This window comes from Macadamia integrifolia, chromosome 14 (genome assembly GCF_013358625.1).
Source record: "Macadamia integrifolia cultivar HAES 741 chromosome 14, SCU_Mint_v3, whole genome shotgun sequence".
Lineage (NCBI taxonomy): Eukaryota > Viridiplantae > Streptophyta > Magnoliopsida > Proteales > Proteaceae > Macadamia > Macadamia integrifolia.
In genome coordinates this window covers 11,782,999-11,803,366 of record NC_056570.1, presented here as the reverse complement: position 1 = coordinate 11,803,366, position 20,368 = coordinate 11,782,999, and the positions used below count along the sequence as shown (strand labels likewise).

General features: G+C 36.6%; 2 protein-coding genes, 1 non-coding gene and 2 pseudogenes across 3 annotated transcripts; 3 read left to right on the top strand and 2 right to left on the bottom strand.

Annotated features, from left to right (window-relative positions):
- The first annotated feature begins 4,012 nt into the window (after positions 1-4,012).
- On the top strand, positions 4,013-4,086 carry TRNAV-CAC. The gene has a single exon. It is a non-coding gene; the product is annotated as a tRNA-Val (tRNA).
- Positions 4,087-4,155: 69 nt separating this feature from the next.
- On the top strand, positions 4,156-13,199 carry LOC122060908 (annotated as a pseudogene).
- On the top strand, positions 7,275-12,417 carry LOC122060626 (annotated as a pseudogene).
- LOC122060625 (ATP-dependent DNA helicase pfh1-like) lies at positions 12,784-15,224 on the bottom strand. The gene is made up of 2 exons (XM_042623756.1): positions 13,793-15,224; positions 12,784-12,896 (listed from the first exon to the last, which is right to left on the bottom strand). The coding sequence occupies exons 1-2, from the start codon at positions 15,222-15,224 to the stop codon at positions 12,784-12,786; spliced, it is 1,545 nt and encodes a 514-aa protein (XP_042479690.1).
- Positions 15,225-15,719: 495 nt separating this feature from the next.
- On the bottom strand, positions 15,720-19,885 carry LOC122060624. Its single transcript, XM_042623755.1, has 5 exons — positions 19,686-19,885; positions 18,078-18,118; positions 17,722-17,920; positions 16,778-17,635; positions 15,720-16,698 (listed from the first exon to the last, which is right to left on the bottom strand). Exons 2-5 carry the CDS (start codon positions 18,078-18,080, stop codon positions 16,358-16,360), a joined length of 1,401 nt encoding a protein of 466 aa, XP_042479689.1. The 5' UTR covers positions 18,081-18,118; positions 19,686-19,885; the 3' UTR covers positions 15,720-16,357.
- Positions 19,886-20,368: the final 483 nt, after the last annotated feature.

Genomic DNA, 20,368 nt, shown 5'->3' with positions numbered 1-20,368 from the left:
CCTCTATGGCCGCCGCAATATGGGTGCAGTGAGCATCAATATGGCAGCTGCCGTGGTGGTTGCAAAGCTCTATCACGGGCTCAATGAGTTGAGTAGGCGGGTGAAGTGGTAGTTAGCAGCAAGGCCCAACAGCTCCAGCTGTCAGATGCAATAGAGGATTCGGACTCACTGATATGGGGTTTGATATGGGGATTTGGTTGGTCTCCAATTCTTCACCTTCCAGTTCTCTATCAATTTTCTTTGTGATAGTGACACGTGTACATTATCAATCCAATGCTTGTTATTCAAACCCTTTCCCTTCTCAAATGGATCTGGTTCTAACCGGAGAGAAGCCCTTCCATCGTCTCTAGAATCCCATTTCCAAACCTGAAACAGAGGGAGGGAATACCTTTAACGAAGGAGAATGGAGAATGAGATTGTGAAAGCTATTAACCTGAAATGAAGAAGGAGAAGGGGGTTTCTATTTCAGGGGAGCCCCCTAGAGTCCTAGAGTTTCAGCTTTCAACCTGAAACGAGCAAGAAGAAAGGGTGTTTCTGCTTCAAGGGAATCCCTTAGGTTTTTGGCTCTCAACCTGAAAGGCTGAGCATTTGTTCATACTTTGGGTGGAGAAATCATCGTTCTGGATTTTCCATTTTGATTTCTAAGTTTTGTTCTCTAAAAGCCCAGTTTTAATTCAACAATTTTCATACTTTAATTTCCTGTCTTCGGAATCCCATTTGTTAATTTTTGTTTTCTCTGGAAGATTTTTGTGGATTTTTGAAGAGTTTGTAGATATGATCTTCGTGTTTCCTGGTGAACAAAGGAAGGAAATGAATTTTCTGGTTTTCCCTCTTCTTCATGCTTCCTTCGTTCTTCCCCTAATGGTTGCTCCATATTGGTCTTGGCATTGGCAATGACCAATGTGGTATCTGTTTTACATCAATGCCTAGATAATAAGTGTCTGGGTCTTGGCATGGGCGGTGACATGGGATAAAAATCGTCTGCTATGAGCTAAGTGGGTGGGTCAAGTGGTTCCGCTTCATGGGGTTTGAATGAAGTTGAAAATCGATTCTTTTTTGGGAAAATTACATGATTACCCACTTTTGGGTTTTCCTTTACAAAATTACCCACAAAAAGTTTTGGCTAACAAAAATAACCAAAATTGAGTTTGAGTTTACAAAACTATCTACCCAAAGTTTCAGTTAACAAAACTACTCAAAATCAGGTTTGGGTTTACAAAACTATCCAAAATAGTGAGTCTTCATCTTCCACATATAATCATGTATTTTTTTATTAGTGAAACTTTGAGTGGGTAGTTTTGTAAACCCAAACCCAATTTTGGGTATGTTTGTTAACTTAAACTTTTAAGTGGGTAATTTTGTAAAGGAAAACCTAATTTTTGGTATTTTTGTTAACTGAAACTTTTGGTGGGTAATTTTGTAAAGGAAGACCCATAAGTGGGTAATCAAGTAATTTTTCCTTATTTTTTTGGGTAAAAATGGATTCAAGCTGCTCTCAACCGTGGATCTCAGTAAGGACAAATGTACTACGCCGAGACCTTCATTGCCAGTCTTTGTCAGATTAGCTCACAATAGATTATTTTTATCTACTAATATGGTATCTATGGATGGAGCCATGAAGGGGATATGCGACTTTGATCCGATTGGTTTTAGAAAGCATTGAAGCAACATTGCTTTGGATATTCAACAGATAGGATAGAGAGGAATCAGTCTATGATCTCATGGATGTTCTCTCCAAAAAATAATAATCTATTACACGTCTAACACGCTTAAACTTTGAAGTTAATAGGGAAAAACATCGCAATTCAAGTGGGGGTTTTGGATTTATTCCCCAAAATACCTTTTGATTCTTTTTCCTTTAATTTGAATGTGACATGGAGAGCTATCTATTGCTGGAATCCACGTCTTATGACTCAAAAGTTGAAAGTATTTTTCTATATTTGCACACAAAGTGTGGGGTCTATTTTGTTTGCTCATGAAGGGGTTAGCCGAGTAGTTCTTCCACTTGAGCGATAAACTTTCTATTGGTTTGATTAAGCATAATTTGTTCAATTGTCTTTGTCGGTTAAGGAGTATAGCCATTAAGCCATTGAAATGGAAATGGTCTCAAGCAAGAACACTACCACGTGGCAAGAAATCGTGGCCTTACAACAAAATCAAACATCTAAGTCGTATCTATATGTTCTCATTTTATATTAATAGTATATATATTTTTTTTGTTGACATATATTTCTAGTATACATATATGTTAAAAGTTTATTTATATATGTGTTATGTATTTTTAACCCTTGTATAATAGATGCACTAAATATTAATACATATAGAACCATCTTTTATTAATTTTTGAAGGAACTTTATCACAAACTCTTTAAATCTTAAAGTATTTAGTAGTTCCATATTTTTTTAATCCCTAAAACATCCTACTAAATTACCAACAATGCCTAAAGAAACCAACAAATAAAGCATTAGCTACTTCAACTTGGTTAGGATTTAAGAGCATAAAAATGGATTTAAGAAGGAACATGTATGTAGAAATTATTTTTTCCCCTCTGCCCTCTCCCTAAAAAAAAAAAAAAAACTCTGAGTTGTCGATGGAGGTTACACTAGCGACTCCTCTCTCTATCTCTCACCTTTAGTCACATAATGACGAATTTGTAACCCATCACGATTAGTGAATTCTCTGTATTGTCAATATAAAGTACTATCTTTCTATAAAAAAATTAGCATATTTTCTTTTTCTTAAAAAAAAAATCCCTTCTTAGAATAACACCAAAGGATTGGATTACTGAAACTATCATAAGCAGATTATTTGATCTCTCCAAATGAGAATACATAGACTGGGTTGCCTACCTATGCGACATATACATATGGAAACTAATTAGAAACCTACCCCATGGCAATTTCCATCACCAGGCAGTGAAGATCAGTAGCAAGAAGTGCGACAAGAACAATCATCCTGGTAAGAAAATTAACACATAGTTATCAAAATTAACATTGAATAAAAAAAAAAAAAGAAAAAGAAAAGGAGAGACATGTTCAAAATTATAGACAATACTTTATATCTTTTTAGGAAAATAAAACCTTGCCAATCTGGTATTGCCTACGCCTAGACATAGGTAGGCACGAAAAGATCATGTTGCCCCATGCCCCATATGCACTAAAGATACTCTCGCGAGTCCTCACATTGGTCTGATGCTCTAGTGTTGCCTACATAAGATCGACATGGTTCTTTCTCTCATCTTTTTATAACTATGTTAGTTATAACGAAAGTTGTAACCTCTCTTCTCAATCCTCCATCTCATATTGTTATTATTCTCACTTCTGCTGCAATTCCGTGACTGCCTCTGCAACATATGATTTTGATCTTATAAATTAGAAAGACGAAGATTTTATTTTATCTTTCTTTTTTCCTTTTCTTCAGAATATGGATACGATAGGAGACAAGGTGGTTGAGAAGCTATAACTAAGGCAAGGCCTTCTAACTAGAAGTGCAAAAAATGTATATGATCTAAACAAACAACAAACAATTCTAAATAACATGAAACAAGATACAATAGTATTTGATCAGTTCCTTATTACAAAAAATATTGTCCCTCATAAGCCTGGCTTTAAAAAAAAAAAATCCAAGTTCTTGTTTAGGCTTCACTAGAAGGTTAAAAAAATTCCACATATCAAAAAATCTTTGTATATTCTATAGAAACACAATCCTAAAAGTGATGCAAAAGATAATTAAAAAACAAGAACAAACAATGCATGGAGGTTTATGAGATTCGAAACCTCCCCTCCCCCAACTTGTCATGATTAATCCGAAATGGTGAAATATTTATAATAGTTCCTTATTGAAAGATTCGTACAGGAAAACCCTCAGACACCCGCATGGGATGGAACTCTCTCCCTTTTTTCATACTTGGTCTCAGAGTGTAACTTCCATATTCTTGTCAAAGGTATGGGTGGGAGGATTCTTCTTTTATAGATAGACAAAGATTAGTTATTAGAAATTATACGCATATCCGTCTGGGTGGTGTAGTTGGTTATCACGCTAGTCTCACACACTAGAGGTCCCCGGTTCGAACCCGGGCTCAGACAAAATTATGTTTTTCTTTTTCTGTTTTTGGGGGAAAGTACCCTAAAGAGATGATGTTTGAAAGAGGAACAGAGGAACAGGGGTTGAGAAACAAAATCTAAAATATGGTGTCTACTCCCGAATACGCTAACGTCTATGCTGGAACTGGAAACACTTGCAACTTCGCCCTCCCTAGTCCCGGTTTGCCGCTCGCCCTCGCAAGTTGCAGCATCGCTTAATTAGATGATAGAAATTTGAAAGTTTACAACGGCTCCAACGGTCGCAAGCCACTCACAATATGACTTTCAAGGCTCATGGCACATGTCATCTATCGCTTTTCTCTACTCAGGGTGTTCTGCCCTTGCCTAACACTTCGACAGATCAACCTTCCCTTCATCACATTCTCTACATTATCATCAAAGCAGTCCACACCCACGAAGAAGAAAACCTTTTGCTGTATTTTTCAAGATTGTGCAGACCACAGATCCCTGGACATAGGGAAACGAGCCCATGCTTACATGATCACCTCTGGTTTCGGCCCGACTGTATTTGTCTCCAATTGTTTGATTTACGTGTACATCAAATGCTCGGATTTAGAATATGCTTCCAAAGTATTTGAACTTATGCGTCAACGAGACACAGTTTCTTGGAACGCAATGATCTTCGGCTATGCTGGGTCTGGAACCATGGCCCTTGCACAGTCCATTTTGACTTGATGCTCGATAGACATGTCATCTCATGGAATACCTTGATTTCTGGGTACTTGCAATCGATCTCTTCTTACGGATGAGAGTAATGGGAATGGTGTCGGATCGTACCACTTTTGCGGTTGTTCTTAAATTGTGTTCGGCTTTGGAGGCATGTGAGCTCGGCATTCAAATTCATTGTCTCATCGTCAGGATGGGTTTTGACTGTGATGTAGTAACAGGTAGTGCTCTTGTAGATATGTATGCGAAGTGTAAGACCTTGAATGATTCACATAAAGCTTTCCTTGAAATGCCTGTAAGGAATTGGGTTTCTTGGAATGCAATAATTGCTGGCTGTGTTCAAAATGATCAACTTGTTGATGGTTCACAACTGTTTAAGGAGATGCAGAAAGCTGGAATTGGGGTTAGTCAGTCTACATATGCTAGTGTTTTTAGGTTATGTGGGGGTCTGCCTTCATTGAGACTGGGCTCACAAATGCATGGACATGCTTTGAAAAACAATTTTGGATACTATGTCATAGTTGGAACCGCCATTTTGGACATGTATGCGAAATGCGATTTTCTAATGGACGCTCGAAGGGTGTTTAATAGGTTGCCACTGCATAATTTGCAGTCTTGGAATGCCATTATTGTTGGGTATGCACGCAATGATCGAGGCTTTGAAGCTTTACAACTATTTTGGCTCATGCAGAGGTCTGGTGTTGGTGTGGACGAGATCAGTCTATCTGGTGTTGTTAGTGCTTGTGCAGTGACTCAAAGGTTTCTTCGAGGGGGTACAAATTCATGGGTTAGCAATTAAGAGTGGTTTTGAATCTCATATCTGTGTGGCAAATGCGATCTTGGACATGTACGGGGAATGCGCATCTCTGGTTGAAGCACGTGGTGTGTTTTATCAGATGGACAGAATAGATGCTATCTCTTGGAATGCAATTATTACTGCTTATGAGCAGAATGAATGTGAAGAGGAAACACTGTTGCTCTTCAGTTCAATGCTCAATTCAAGGTTGGAACCCAATGAATTCACTTATGGCAGCATACCAAAGGCATGTGCAGGTTGGCAAGCCCTGAACTATGGGAAGGAGATCCATGGTAGAATCATCAAGTCAGGGTTGGGCTTGGATTTATTTGTTGGAGGTGCTCTTGTGGACATGTACTCTAAATGTGGAACAATGGAAGAGGCAGAGAAGCTACATGACAGAATAGAGAATCAAACAATGATATCATGGAATGCTATTATTTCTGGATACTCACTGCAGAAACAAAGTGAGGAAGCCCAGAAATTCTTTTCTCGGATGTTAGAAATGGGCTTTCAGCCTGATAACTTTACCTATGCAACTGTTCTTGATAGTTGTGCCAATCTGGTCACCATTGGACTTGGGAAGCAAATCCATTCTCAGATTATCAAGCAAGATTTACACTGATGTTTTCATATCCAGCACTCTTGTTGACATGTATTCAAAGTGCGGAAACATGCAAGATTCTTGACTTATGTGTGAGAAGATGCCTGAGCGGACTTTGTCTCATGGAATTCTATGATATCTGGCTATGCACAACATGGTCTGGGAGAAGAGGCCCTGAAGATATTTGAGAAGATGCAACTCAAGAATGTCAAACCAAACCATGCAACCTTTGTTGCAGTCCTTCGAGCTTGTGGGCATGTTGGCCTGGTTGAGAAAGGGTTACACTATTTCCATTTGATGCTTCAGGATTATGGGTTAGATCCTCAGTTAGAGCATTATACATGCATGGTTGATATAATTGGACGATCAGGAAAGGTTGACGAGGCATTGAAGCTATTGTCTGAGATGCCATTTGAAGCTGATGCTGTTATATGGAGAACTCTTCTCAGTGTTTGCCAGATCCACAGGAATGTAGAAGTGGCAGAACAAGCTGCCAGATCTATTCTGGATCTGGACCCTGAAGACTCTGCCGCTTATGTTCTCTTGTCAAATATTTATGCTGAAGCAGGAATGTGGGGTGAGGTTTCAAAGATAAGGAAGATGATGAGACAGAACAGGCTGAAGAAGGAGCCAGGTTGTAGTTGGATTGAGGTAAAAAGCAAGATGAATACATTTCTTGTTGGTGACAGGGCTCATCCAAAGTGCATAGAGATATATAAGATGCTTGATGAGCTGATCAGAGAGATGAAGTGGGTAGGTTATGTACCTGATGTTGATTTTGTTCTTACCAATGAGGAAGAGGAACAACATGAGCAGGTTGAAGAACATGCATCCTGTTTGTAGTTCATGTGGCTTCACATGGTTAAGCAAGCGTTGCAAAATTTCAAGAAAAAAATCGATTATTTTGAATTTCCTCTCTCTCTCTCAAACCAGTCACATGTAAGGATTCTGGGACCCATTTTCAGGTTTCTGAAGAATCCAAGAAAGAAAGGCAGAAAGCAAAAATATTTTTTTGAGGGGTGGGGGATTCTAATTGGGAAAGCAGGTGAGATTTGAGGAAGAAAGAAATGGGGAAAGGAATGGTGAAAGGGAAAAGAATAGAAGATGAAATGGTATGGGTGGTGTAACATCATCTCCCCATCACGGGAAGACGTCTATGGGGAGGGGCATTACTGTGTTGGGTCTGTTGCTCCCAATATCCCTCACTCCCTCAAACACCATATCTTCTCCAGCATGCATAACCTCTTTGGTCAGTAACACCACTTTTCTCTTTCCTTATCTTTTATAACTTGTCTTCTCTTGTTCAAAATTTTTTCCCTTCTTCTGATCTCCTTGTTGTTTTTGTTTTGGTTTCTGCAGGAGTCCCCATACTTTGAATGTCATAACAAATTTTCCATTTTTGATTATTAATGTTTTGGGTTTAGTCCTCTGTCTCCAATTCAGCTCTTTTGTCATAAGGTATGTCTTCTTGTACTCTCATCTTCTGCTTTTCCTCTTCTTCTATCTCTTATTCAAAATTTTTGGGGTGATTCTTCCAAAATGGTTTGGTCATAGTTTGTGAGGGGAGGCTTGGAGTTGGGCACTCTCCTACGCAGGAATAGCTACGATAGCGTTTGGGTCTGTTTATTATCATCTAAAGCCTGATGACAGTCGGCTTATGTGGGATCAACTTCCGGCTGGCCTTCTAATTCTGTTATCATCCATTCCATGCTTTAATTACTTCACTGAGTTCTTGACGAATTGACCGTTTTCTTCTTTCCTAGTGATGATATGGACACTGCATTGTTGATTGCTTCCACTTTGCTTCTTTCTAGTTTTATGGTTGAGAGAATGGGTACGAGGATTGGACTCATGTGTTTGTTTTTGCTTCTTTTGATTGGGTTTGTTAACCTCTGTTATGAAAGGTATTGTAGTCATAATTTTCATCTGAATATGCTATGTTAGCTGGTTGCAGGACTTTCAAAGATCTTCGATTGTCCACGATGTTCCAAATGGTTCCTTGCATTGCAATTCCTGTTATGGCATCTATGTATCCACCTAAGTATACACATTCAAGATACTGGCTTTGGGCCGTAGGTATGAGACTTAATACTTTCAAAACCTAAGTGCTTTTGAAATCTCTCTCTCCCCACCACAGACTACCACAAGCTCTACTTGAACAAGAAATCTTGTAATTGTATTGCAGAGAGTTAAATTATTATTCTTTTTTTATTAGGGAGTAAAGAAACTTCAGGTTCCAAACTTCTAACAAGTGCCATGTTCACCATATGGGAGAAACTAGTGGGCTTATAATTTGTAGAATGTTGGAGAGAATGCCTGAGCAAATGGTTTTAACATATTATTCAATTACATGTAGTTCCATCTGGTAAATAATCATAGTATATTTTACTTGGGTAATGATTTGTTGCTGCATTCATCAACTCATTAAGAGAGATGGAATAGAAGAGCTAATGGTTTTCAGTCCCATAAGCCCATAAGAGAACACAGACATTGTCATGGCTTAACTCCTAGCTTCTGATTCTGTAGATGGTCACTGCATGACTCTAATAGGTCAGCTGTCATTTTGAAATTAGCTAGTAAATTGCTTTAGCAAAATGGACATTGAAAATTTAAAAAAATGTCCTCTGCTAGTCTTCTTTGGGTCGTTTCCTGGGAAATTGTAAGCCTTATTTGTTTCCATTTATGCTCAAGAAAATGGAGCATTAATGTTCTGATGCAAATGGAAATTTCCTATGTGCAAAGGGAAATTTAAGGGAGCATGTCTTCTGTGATGAAATATGAGTTATGGAATTAATTCCATGTTCCTAGAGTCACAATCACATGACACTACTTGTGGCCTAATTGTTCGGTGCCAATACTGTTGCCTTTGGTGATAAAAATACCATGTCTAGAGTTTATGATGATATGCTAGTGTTTCCCAGAGTTGATGGATTATCACTAGTTTGGGGTGAAATTTAACTGCCTCAAGAGATAAAGAGGTTCTATAGATGCTTGTTATGTTTGTAACATTTTTCTTTCCCTGTCATCCTTTTCTTTGCTGTAGAGTTGTAAATCACATTCAGGTGCTCCCTCCCCCCTTTCTCTCCCTCCTTGAAATTCGTAAAGAGAAACAAAATTTACAACTAAACCACAACAACCTGTTGGGATATCTCACTAAAATTTTGTTTTGGTTCTGAAGAAGAATGAAGTGAAAAAAGGATTGCTATGTAACATGGTTGACCTTTTGCTCAAGTTTTGTGTAAAGAAGATTGGTGGGTTTCATGAGTGATTTGGCTGGGAACACATTAAGCTCCATTTTTGTAGTTTCTTTACTCCGATTTTCAGATTTCTACAGCTAGCTTGACTGGGATGTAGCTCCATGTGGGTGAACCTCATGTAGCTTGGGTTGTGGGCTTGTGGCATCGTGTTTTTTTTTTCCCGCCCATATTTTTCTCCGTGTTCTTTTTGCCCATTATTTCGTTTTACGTTACTGAAAATCAAAACTTGTAATTCATCTGTTTGATTTCAGCTACCAGACCTGTGGTTGTAGCTCAAGTTTAGCTGCTGCAAAAACTTGCCCAAACTTTATTAAACATTAAGAACCAGTACTTATCCTACAAGCCTTAGGCCCTCTTTGGTATCTTTTTTTTTTTTTTTTTTTCACAAAAATAGTTTTGACTGCATTTGGTATCATTTATGGAGCTTGTTTCTATTTAAAAAAAAATTGATAAAATACAAAAACCAAAAAGAGATCAAGTCATTTATATGTTTAGGCGAAAAATGATTTTCAGTTATTTTTGCGCTGAACTTTAATGAACATGTGCATAAAGTCCCAATATGGAGGGGTAAAGTAGTCATTTGCTTTGTAATTAGAAATCCAAGCCCCTTGCCCCCTCTTTTTCAGTCCAAAGTGGAGAAAAATAGTTATAAGAAAGATGGACTAAGGGAATCTCTTCACCCATTTCTTCAAAAAACCATTTTGGCAATAGAGAGACGAAACTATTTCTCACAAAAAATCATTTTTGTCAAGTAATTACCAAACCAATTTTATGTTTTGATACAAAATGGTTTTCATTAATCATTTTTGTTAAATAGGTAAAAATTAAAAAGAAAAATCATACCAAAGAGAGCCTTAGATAACCCTGTTTGGAAATAAGATTAACAATGTTCCAGGATGGAAGTTTCAGGCCCCTCATTGCTATCTTATGGCCTTGAATATTTTGTAGTCTACTGAGTTGATTCATTTTGAGGTGCCAATGTCTGATGTATGGTTAGGTGCACAGAGACTGCTTATCATGCAGTAGATGCAGTATACTTGCATTGGTTCCTTTAACATCTGCAAACCATTTAGTACAGGGTTTTACCTTCTTGCCAAGTTTCAATCTATTGCTGACTGGAAAATTTGCTAAGCAAATCATTACATTATCAGCGGCACTCTTTATAGCACTTGTGCTTAGTGATGGGTCCTGTTGTGCTCACTTTGATGCTTGTGTGTAGAAGCATTAAAATTCCAAGATATTTATATATTCATAAAATAAGAATTAATGTGTTCTTCCTTTTTTCTTTGCAATGGACATCCAGTTGATTTTAAGATTGACTATGTAGTCTATGATCCAACTTTTGAACCTGTGGTTTAGATAACTTTAGCAAGATTACTTCTGTTTTGTATGGTCAGATCATTTCCTAGAACTTTTTTTGTTTTAATAAGTTGTTTGGTCATATAGATAAGCTATGTGTAGTGGAGATGAGGATGTTAAGATGGATGTGTGGGAAAACTAGGAAGGATAAAATAATGAATGAACGTATTAGTGCGGATTTGGGAGTTGCCCCAGTCCATGATAAGCTTCGAGAAAGTCGTTTTGAGGTGGTATGTGACCATGTGCAAGGGAGGCCAACGGGTGCACCAGTAAGGAGGAGTGATCTGATTCTAAAAGAGCTGTGGGCAGGTAAAAAATGACCATAGGAGTAATGACGAAATACATGCACAGATTAGGGCTTGTTCCAAGTATGACCTTGAATAGAGCGGATTGGTGGGATAGGATCCGTGTCGCGGACCCCATCTAGCTGTGTTCTACTTCGTCACTGTTTTTGTGATCTGTTTTCCTTTCACTGTAACTTTTCCTTTTCTTTGCCCTTGCTTGGATCCATGTAGCCGACTCATTAAGTTGGGATAAGGCTTTGTTCGTTTGTTGTTGTTGTTAGGTCAGAAAAGTTAAGGCACCAGAAAACCTGCTACAAGGTTGTGCAATTAGCAATCAGGGCTAACATTAGAGTTTAAATTTTGGTTCTCCTCTCACTTGGCTAGATGACTGCTAAATTTTTCTCCTAATCTGATGGCAGCCACGGTTAGAATTGTATGCAATTACACCAAGAAGTTAAAAGCGATCATAGTAGAGTAGTGTTCTCTAAAGCAATTGTGAAACGTCATCAGTGATTGACGTATAGGATTATATTATATATAACTCTAGGTTCCTAGCTTTATTATGACTCGGGAAATAGAAATCTAGCCACATGCAGATGGTCAATATTTGGCCGTTACTTTCCAAAATCTGTTCGAATTTTTGAGACCTTGGCCTCTTTGGTGAGGTAACTGAATTGAAGATGATACTAAAATCATGCGAACTGTGATAGTTTTTAGCTTCCTTAAAACTGGGTTGAAAACTGATGCGAACACCAAATTTAGAATTCAAAAAAGGGAAAAAAATCCAGAAATTTTGAGGAGTTGAATGACAACCCTAACAGTACTAAATAGACTTTAATCCAACCTGGAATAAAGTTATAAAGCACAAAATACTCAAAAATAATCTTATGATCAGATTTAAATGAAAAATAAGTAACCAGAAGACAGGTTTGTTTGGCCTGTGAATTCAATCATTCCATATGACATTGGCCTGTTTTGTGAATTACCATGAGCAAGAGTGATGTAGATCGAAGCATGAAGAAGAAGAAGACTGGATTAAAATATAAATTATTTTATTTTATTTTTACGTTCACGTGAACAGTACCATGTTTTTCATTCATTATTTCGTTTGGAGACCTCTAAGGGTTGATTACATCATTACATTATATAGGCAAGGGATGGTTTCCTCCAAATTAGAAACTAACAAAAAGGAAATAAATCTTTGAAACAAAAATCTTCTAGAAGAATCCGTCAAAGAAGTCACCACTCTAGTAGTCCAGTCGTCAATCTATGTGAAATTGATCTCTTTTTCATCTGGTTACTGTTTCACTTCAGCATGGGATTTCAAAATCTCATCAGGATAAAATTTGTGAATGTTTTTTGTAGCACATTAGATGAAATGTCAGCACAAAATTGACAATGCCCGCCTCGTGTTAATCACATTTATCTCATGCTTGGTGAATGACTGCCCTTCATATCTCACATGTTGCTTGGCATGGATGATGGATGCACAACAGGTTGGGGGAGCTCAAAGAATGTCTTAGAAACAAGGAGAAGACAATAATGTTCCTGTGGCCGGTACAAGTTATGCAATGCAGCTGGTGGAGTAGATGAGAAATACTGAAGCAAATGGTGGTTACTGGAGGAAGAAGAAGAAAAGGAAAAAAAGAAAAAGAAAAAAGGGATGACCTCATTAACAAATGTCAAAAAAATCATTAAGAGCCGGATCTCATCTCAGAAGCCTATTTGCTCTCTTTCATCCCTCCTGAGGAGGGAACCCTTGTTGGCACCACAGAATAGTGTTTTAGAGTTTGAGACTGCAATCTGGGAAAACTCATCAGCAGAAACTGAAGAATAAAATGGAAATTAGTATAATTTGATTGCTAACTGAAATCAGATGGAGGCAGTTTGAAGATAAGTTGGGCAAGGGACTTTGGTCAACTCTTTCTGCATGAATTCATTGGGAGGGTAGTTTCTATTCAAGCTCTGTGATTACATTGGTTGCCTCTTCCCTTTTGTATGAATTCAATGATTTGAAGCAGGTTGTTAAACATGCTTAGTTTGAATTTTCCCCTCTCTGACACAGTAAATAAAATGGATAAAGTAACCAAAGAGGATGCACTATTATTTGAAATCCTAGTGTTGGAACATCTGCAGAGCTCTAATGAATTTGTTTTTTTTTGGTAGAATCTGATGAATTTGTTGAGGTGACTTACAAAATTGAAGCAAACAAGATACTACCACAAGCATTGTCTACATAATACATCTTTTGTACATTGGTTTACTTGCTTGGATCATCATAAAGCTAAACTGATCTCTTTGCACTCACTATCCTCTGGATTGGATTCTTTCCACTCACATGGCAGATTTGCATTCATTATCCTCTGGACTGCATTCACCATAGAGAGGAATCCCTATATGGATAACCCCTATTTCTGCCATGTGGAGGAAAATGTTGAGCCAATCCCAGACCATCAAATAGCTACTATGGCTCTCCTTCAGTTGGGCTTGTCCCCTCGATAGATATTTTCCCTTGAAGAAATTCCTGCAATATGGAGGAAAATATTTCATTACTTTGGCCAACTCTATTATTTCATGTGACAAACATTAATACTAGGCTTGGGAAACATTCTAATCTTGCAATAATAAAAATATTAATTTTTAATAATTAAAAAAAAAAAAAAGTAATCTCTGCTAGGATAACATTTTTTTGAAATTGACGATAAACTACGGGTTCCATTACATTCTCCATGTGAAGGATTCAAATTCCTTAAAAGCATTATTGGACAATTCTTCTTCAAAACTAATTTATGAGGTGGAAGTCCCTTCGGAGCCAATGAATTGAGGAATTCTTCTGGATATTGAGTTTCTGCATCATCAGTTGCTGAATCAAAGCTATAATACGTAACACTATCTCCTGGAAATAGATCAATAAGTTTGTCATTTAATTTGTCTACTGTTTCGTTCTTTGTAGCTAAGATTGCTCGTTGTGTAATGTATTCTGTCGAATATGCATGCTGTTGTAATGTAGGAAATATTGCATTTATCAACTCATCTTCAGATTTTTTTTCATCGTCATATTTTATGACCATTTCATTTGGTATGTGAATCAAATCTTCATATTCAGTTGGCTCTTCCCCATTACCAACACGTAATAGAAATTCACTGAAAGAAGAATCACTGATTGCCCTCATATTGGTTGTCAATTGCAATTTCTTCATTTTTGGCCATAAATATGACATTACTAAACTTGCATCCACAGTTTCTGTTCTCGTACCACGAGGAACCACTGGAAGTACTTGCCTAAAATCTCCTCCGAATATGACAACCTTTCCTCCAAATGGTTCTGAGTTGTTTGTTATATCCTGCAATGTCCTATCCAGCGCTTCAATTGCTTGACGTTTTGCCATTGGCGCTTCATCCCAGATGATAAGTTTTGCTTTTCTTATTAACTTAGCTGTGGCACTTTGTTTTGAAAAATTGCAAACACTTGAATCATCGATACTGATTGGAATTTTAAACCTTGAATGAGCTATCCTACCTCCTGGCATTATTGCTACTGCTACCCCTGAGGTTGCTGTTGCAAGAGCAATTTGATTCTTTGATCTTATTGTTGCAAGTAGTGCACGATATAAAAATGTCTTTCCTGTACCTCCTGGCCCATCAATAAAAAAAATGCCACTTTGGTTATCATTCACTTGGTTTAGAATTTCATTGTCTGCATTGTATTGCTCGGGCTTCAACTTATTTGTCGCATCATAATCTTCTAGAGGAACTTTTATAAAAAATTCATCTACAATTTCTCTTGGTTGCTTTCCATTTAACTGATTGCAATTTTCTTTAAGTTGGGGAAAATCATAATCTTTGATACTTTTTCCCATGCTTTGTAAGAAAGAATTCACACTTCTTATTGTTTCTAATGTATGATATTCAGAATCTGCACTTGTTTTCTTAATGTCTTCAGACAATGCTTCATAATGATTATTCCATAGCTTTCTAACATCACCAGGCTCACAATAAACAAGTATCGTTGCAAAAAGTTTACGAACTATAATTGGCATGTTGAAGAAAGCTGAATCTTCTAAACATTCTGAGATGGCATTATCACTTTTAAGAAGACCTCTCTTCTGCACAACTTCTTTGAAAGATGAACATTCGATTCCATCAATAGACATTAGATTATGAAAGGATGTCGGCCCTCTTACATGATTTAATAACAATCTTAAATAGAATCTCTCTCCTTCAGAAGGTTTGGTTGAATTAACACGGCCTATTGATTCTTTTATCTTCCTTTCTGTCCAGCATTTTTTTTTGCCTGTTCCACAAATAATGCTTTGGAAATTCTCTATACAGAAATTTTTTGGCTTTCGGATCTACACAGTTCATTTGAAAAAACTCAGTCAACATTGTTTTATATGTATTATCTTAATGAAGAACATTTTTCAAATCTTGTTTCTCCCAGTACCATATCATTTGCCTATTGGGTAGATGCAATTGTAAATTGATAACATATTTCATTCAAATTGAATTAAAAAATTCTCCACATGGCTTCTGGTGCTGACACCCATCTTGCATCTCTGTATTGCTTGATTTCATCAAGTAAATATTCTGCATTACCATGTGATATAGAAACAACCACACGATAATGTTCTTTATAAAAATATTTGTATAGGTACTTTACTGCCTTCAATCCAGAACATATCTCAACATTAATATGGCAATCATATCTTGTCAAAAGGTATGAATTATAAGGAACAACCCATCTGTTATCCAAATAATGTCGTCGTACCTTAACTTGTATTCCAGTATTTCTTCGTCTATAAATAGGGTAAGAATCTTTATCTTACATGGTATTTTCAATAAATGAACGAGGATATCGACTCTTACACACTCCATTCCTCATACAAGCATTTAGTTTATTCAAATCTCCACAGGGTCCGTGCATCATATGTTTCATAAATTTCTCATATAAAACCAGATCTTCATTAAAATCTGGGATTTCTGCACATACAAATTTATCAAAAACATCAGCATTTGTTATCTTGAAGTCCTTGTGCATTATTATCAGTATGTGTGTATGTGGAAGCTCCCTTTTTTGAAATTCAACAACATGTACGTGTGCAGCCACTTTACCAAGGATCCCTTTCTTGAATAATTGATCTTTTAGATCATGTAACTTTGCTCGAAATATCCTAGCTGTAAGATCTGGTCTATCTTGTGGAACTTGTCATTGTTTTAATTCTTCTTGTATCTCAACCCAATCTGGATTGCATGTCATAGTGATGAAAAGATCAGGTTTTCCATATTTTTATACTAAAGCTATAGCATCAAGATACCTTCGACGTATATCTCTTGGTCCTCCAATAAATGATGCATGTAAAACAAACTTTGTCCCAACTTGATCACCTCTTGTTTCTCCAGCTAAAATACTATCAACTATTTCTTGATATAATTCTGCTCGGATATTTGACTGTTTTGCTCGAAAAAAATCTAATCGTGTTGCTTCAATTTTGATATACATATCTACAACATATTGATGTAGCAATCGACCAGCATATAGAAGAATAGAACGATGACCATCTCGAATCTGAAGCTTATGACAATAATATGCTCTGGGAGATACCTTGTTCTTGTTACTCTCATCAAATCCTATAATTTGACATATATAAATTATTTTAACATTTAAACCTTAAACATTAAAAAATATAAATCTAATAGTTAAACATACCTTCAAAGTCGCCTTCTCTATTAAATATAGACTCCTCGCTTGTTAAATCATGCAAAACTCTACCTGTTACATTCTTTTGTTTAATGCTCCTGTGCCAGCCGACTTCCCCATTTGGATATAAAAGAGGATATTGTAAGGCATCATAACAACCATAATAATGTACCACTCGATGTTTCTTCCCTGAATGTCTTTCTATTACTATATCACAATTTTCAGTTCTATGGGGATTATTTCCATCTACCCAAATAGCTGCAACTTGGTCGACTGATGGTAAATTGTAAACTCTCTGATCAAGATGTACGTCACTTGTGATTATAATCTCATTATTCTCCAACAAATGAACGTCTTTCAAACTTTTAAAGAACCTTGCGTATTGATTAATTGATAGGATATCCATTAGTTTTGACACGATAGGCTCTTTGAGTTTTGAATATTGTAACATTTTCATCCTATTCTGAAGTTCATTATCAGTATCATAAAAGTATAATTGCAAATAGCATGGATTGTATTTTTTCGGCAAAATTGGAGGCAAATCATGATATAATTGTCCTTGAGCTCTAAAGGTATATATACCATCTTTTCCATTTGCAAGATCTTTGTCGACATGAACTCCAAGAGATGTGAAGGAAAATATACTATTGTAAGCATGTATATATCTACGGAATTCAATGGCTTCAGATGTTTGAGAAGTAAATAAAGTATATAATTCATCTGGAACCGTTGTAGATGCCAAAACAACATTTCCATTACAACAACAGAATGAAGGTGGTTCATATTCAAATTTCTTTGCTCCACAATGGGTACATGGAGGTACTTTTTTAAGTACATGTACTGTAGAATTTTGTGGTTCAAATACTCCTGTGTCCCAAAAAAAAATAATAATAAATAAAGAAAAATCAAATTAATCTTAATAATTTTTAAAATATAATTATTCTAATACTAACCTTTCAAACCAGATGGTTGATTTTCAAAATTTTCAGAATTTGAAGATGTAGAACTTGATTCGACAAGTTGGGCTTTCAGTAGCCATGCCTGATTTTTGTTTCTTTTATTTGTATGCAGGGTTTCTCTAATGGTCCTTTTATTTCCATTGTATCTTTGACGTTGAGTGTCAGTTGCTATATATTTTGGTGGCATAGTGATCTAATAAAGGAAAGGCAATTGAGTTACAATTTGAACAAGCCTAGATTTTAAAAAGTAAATCTATTGGAAGTAAACACTATGCTGAATGGGGGACATGTTTAAGGTTATAGACCCTATATATGGAATTCAAATAAAAAGGTAATCGAGAAATCCATACCATACCAACTTCACAGAAACAACAAGAAATATATCAACAACCTGGACAAAAAGATTAAAAAAATTAGAAAATGTGAGAATGTTATACCAAAATAAAAAAAAATTTGTGCAACAGGACATTTAAATTAAACCCAAGGAATTTTCATTCTTAATAACAGTTTAAGACTCTCAAAAGAGAAAGAAATACAACTTGAGAGATGCTTACAGTAGATTTAGGTAGCAAGATTGCACATTAAAGCAGGATATAAATAAGTTCTAATAATTGTAAGAAATTGAAGATGAAATAAAACCCCAATCATAGGTCGAGAGAGAGAGAGAGAGAGAGAGAGAGAGAGACCAAAAATATCACACCTCACAACGTCTATGACGACCAAAGACATTGTCTTTGCCAAAATGGAGGAAAGGAAAAGGAAGAAAGCATGACCACCTATAAAAAAAAAAACCTAAACCTCCCACAGTTCTAACTTCCTATCATTTGTTATTTTATTTTTTCATATGAGGGGGGGAGGGAAGAAAATACCAAAACACCAAATTAACGTATATAAAATTCCTAGGAGTTGAAAAGATTAATAGAAAATTTCAAAACAATGGGGGAAAAGGTAAATTCAATATGGGAGGGGACCATCGCTGGGTAACCATCAGGACCTGTTGCTTTCCATCCTCCTATTTGAAAGGCCTCCTGTCCGTTTTGAAAAGCCAGGGCGACTTCTGCCGGTGAGACCACACCATTTGTCCAGTAAGCCTAGAGAATCATACAAATGGAAAGAATGCAAATATCAAGTCCAAGAATGTCTATCAAGCTCTAAATATTATTGAGAACTTCTCTCAAGTGGAAGGTACTGAAAGAAGAAGACAGTAATACTTGCTAGCAAATTGATCAGCCAAGAGAATCTTTTCAGAAGAGTGTTATCATACAACTCCTCAGTTTACATATATTTCTTTTCCCAGTAAGCTATATCTGCTACATGAAGAAGCAACCATAGTGAAAAAAAATGAAGCTGGATGCAACCCTCGTTCACTGGATGGGGAGAGGTTTGATTGGTATAGCCATGCATAATCACATGACATCTAATGGAAAAAAGCCCTTTTTCAACAGTCAGAGGGTATAATTATCCAATCCATCTATAACTTGGGCAGGCTACCAATGAGACAGTAAGGTACTTAGGTGGTCTAGGAAACATTACAATGCTTTCAGCAATCCCACAAGACAACTCAAGTTAGTCTTACCCAAAAAGTTCAAATAGAGTAAAAGAAAACAACTTGAGAATTGACATCGAGAGCATCTGAGACCACAATAATCTTATCATGAAACAACAATTTATTAGAACTTTATTACACCATCGAATGCAAGATAAACGTAAAATCCCTAGTGTAACTAAAAATTAAATTTACACTAATCATCATTTTATTCATTAAAAGTTAAATAAATAACAAAAACCTTCAAGTCTTCAGGGACCAACACTAAGTAATGCAAGAAAAGGATAGGACACATCTCTCTCTCTCGTCCTACTCCATAATTGCTTTTATTAAAATTTTAATTTAATTGGTTGTTCAAGTCTTGCAGATTAGTAACTGGCTAGTATCTATTGCACTTCAGATTTGATTTTACCTTTGTATATCCAGGGTTTTGTATGTTGAATTTGGCGATGATGAAGGAATGGCCACCAGGATCGATTGGAGGCGGCAACGCACTGGAGAGAACAATGCTAAGTAAAAAAAAAAAAAATCAGGATCGATTGCGAAAAAAATTTCTTATCACCGGAATTCTAAAAAGACCCAATTGCCAACATTTGAAATCTCTCTCTCTCTCTCTCTCTTTCTCTCTCTCTCTCTCTCTCTCTCTCAAATACTATCTCTTGTTTGCCTTTAAATGGAATTCCTCCTCAGTTATTGAATTGATCAGTGCCGTTTTACTAAAACAAACTTTAATTGACTATTAATCCATACAATTAAAAATGGATGAGTTAATCATTAGTATTCAACCCTCTTCTAATATCATTAATCCATACAAAGGGATGGCAACAAAGCAATGTGGGACGGAGATGAAGATGGGTAAGAGAAGTGAGAAGGGGTTTTATCAAGTTCAGTTGCAGAAGTAGAGAGGGATGATTCCATCAATACCTTAGCCTCTACATATCGTCAAAGAGCAATACCAATGTTTAGGAGAGACTGAACGTAACAGAGTTGAGCAGCGGCAGGATAGTACCTTGAATCAATCGCGCAAAGGCGAATCGAAGCAATCGAAGTTTGAAGAGGGAGAAAATTGAAGGAGCAACTTATGTGCCGCTGAAG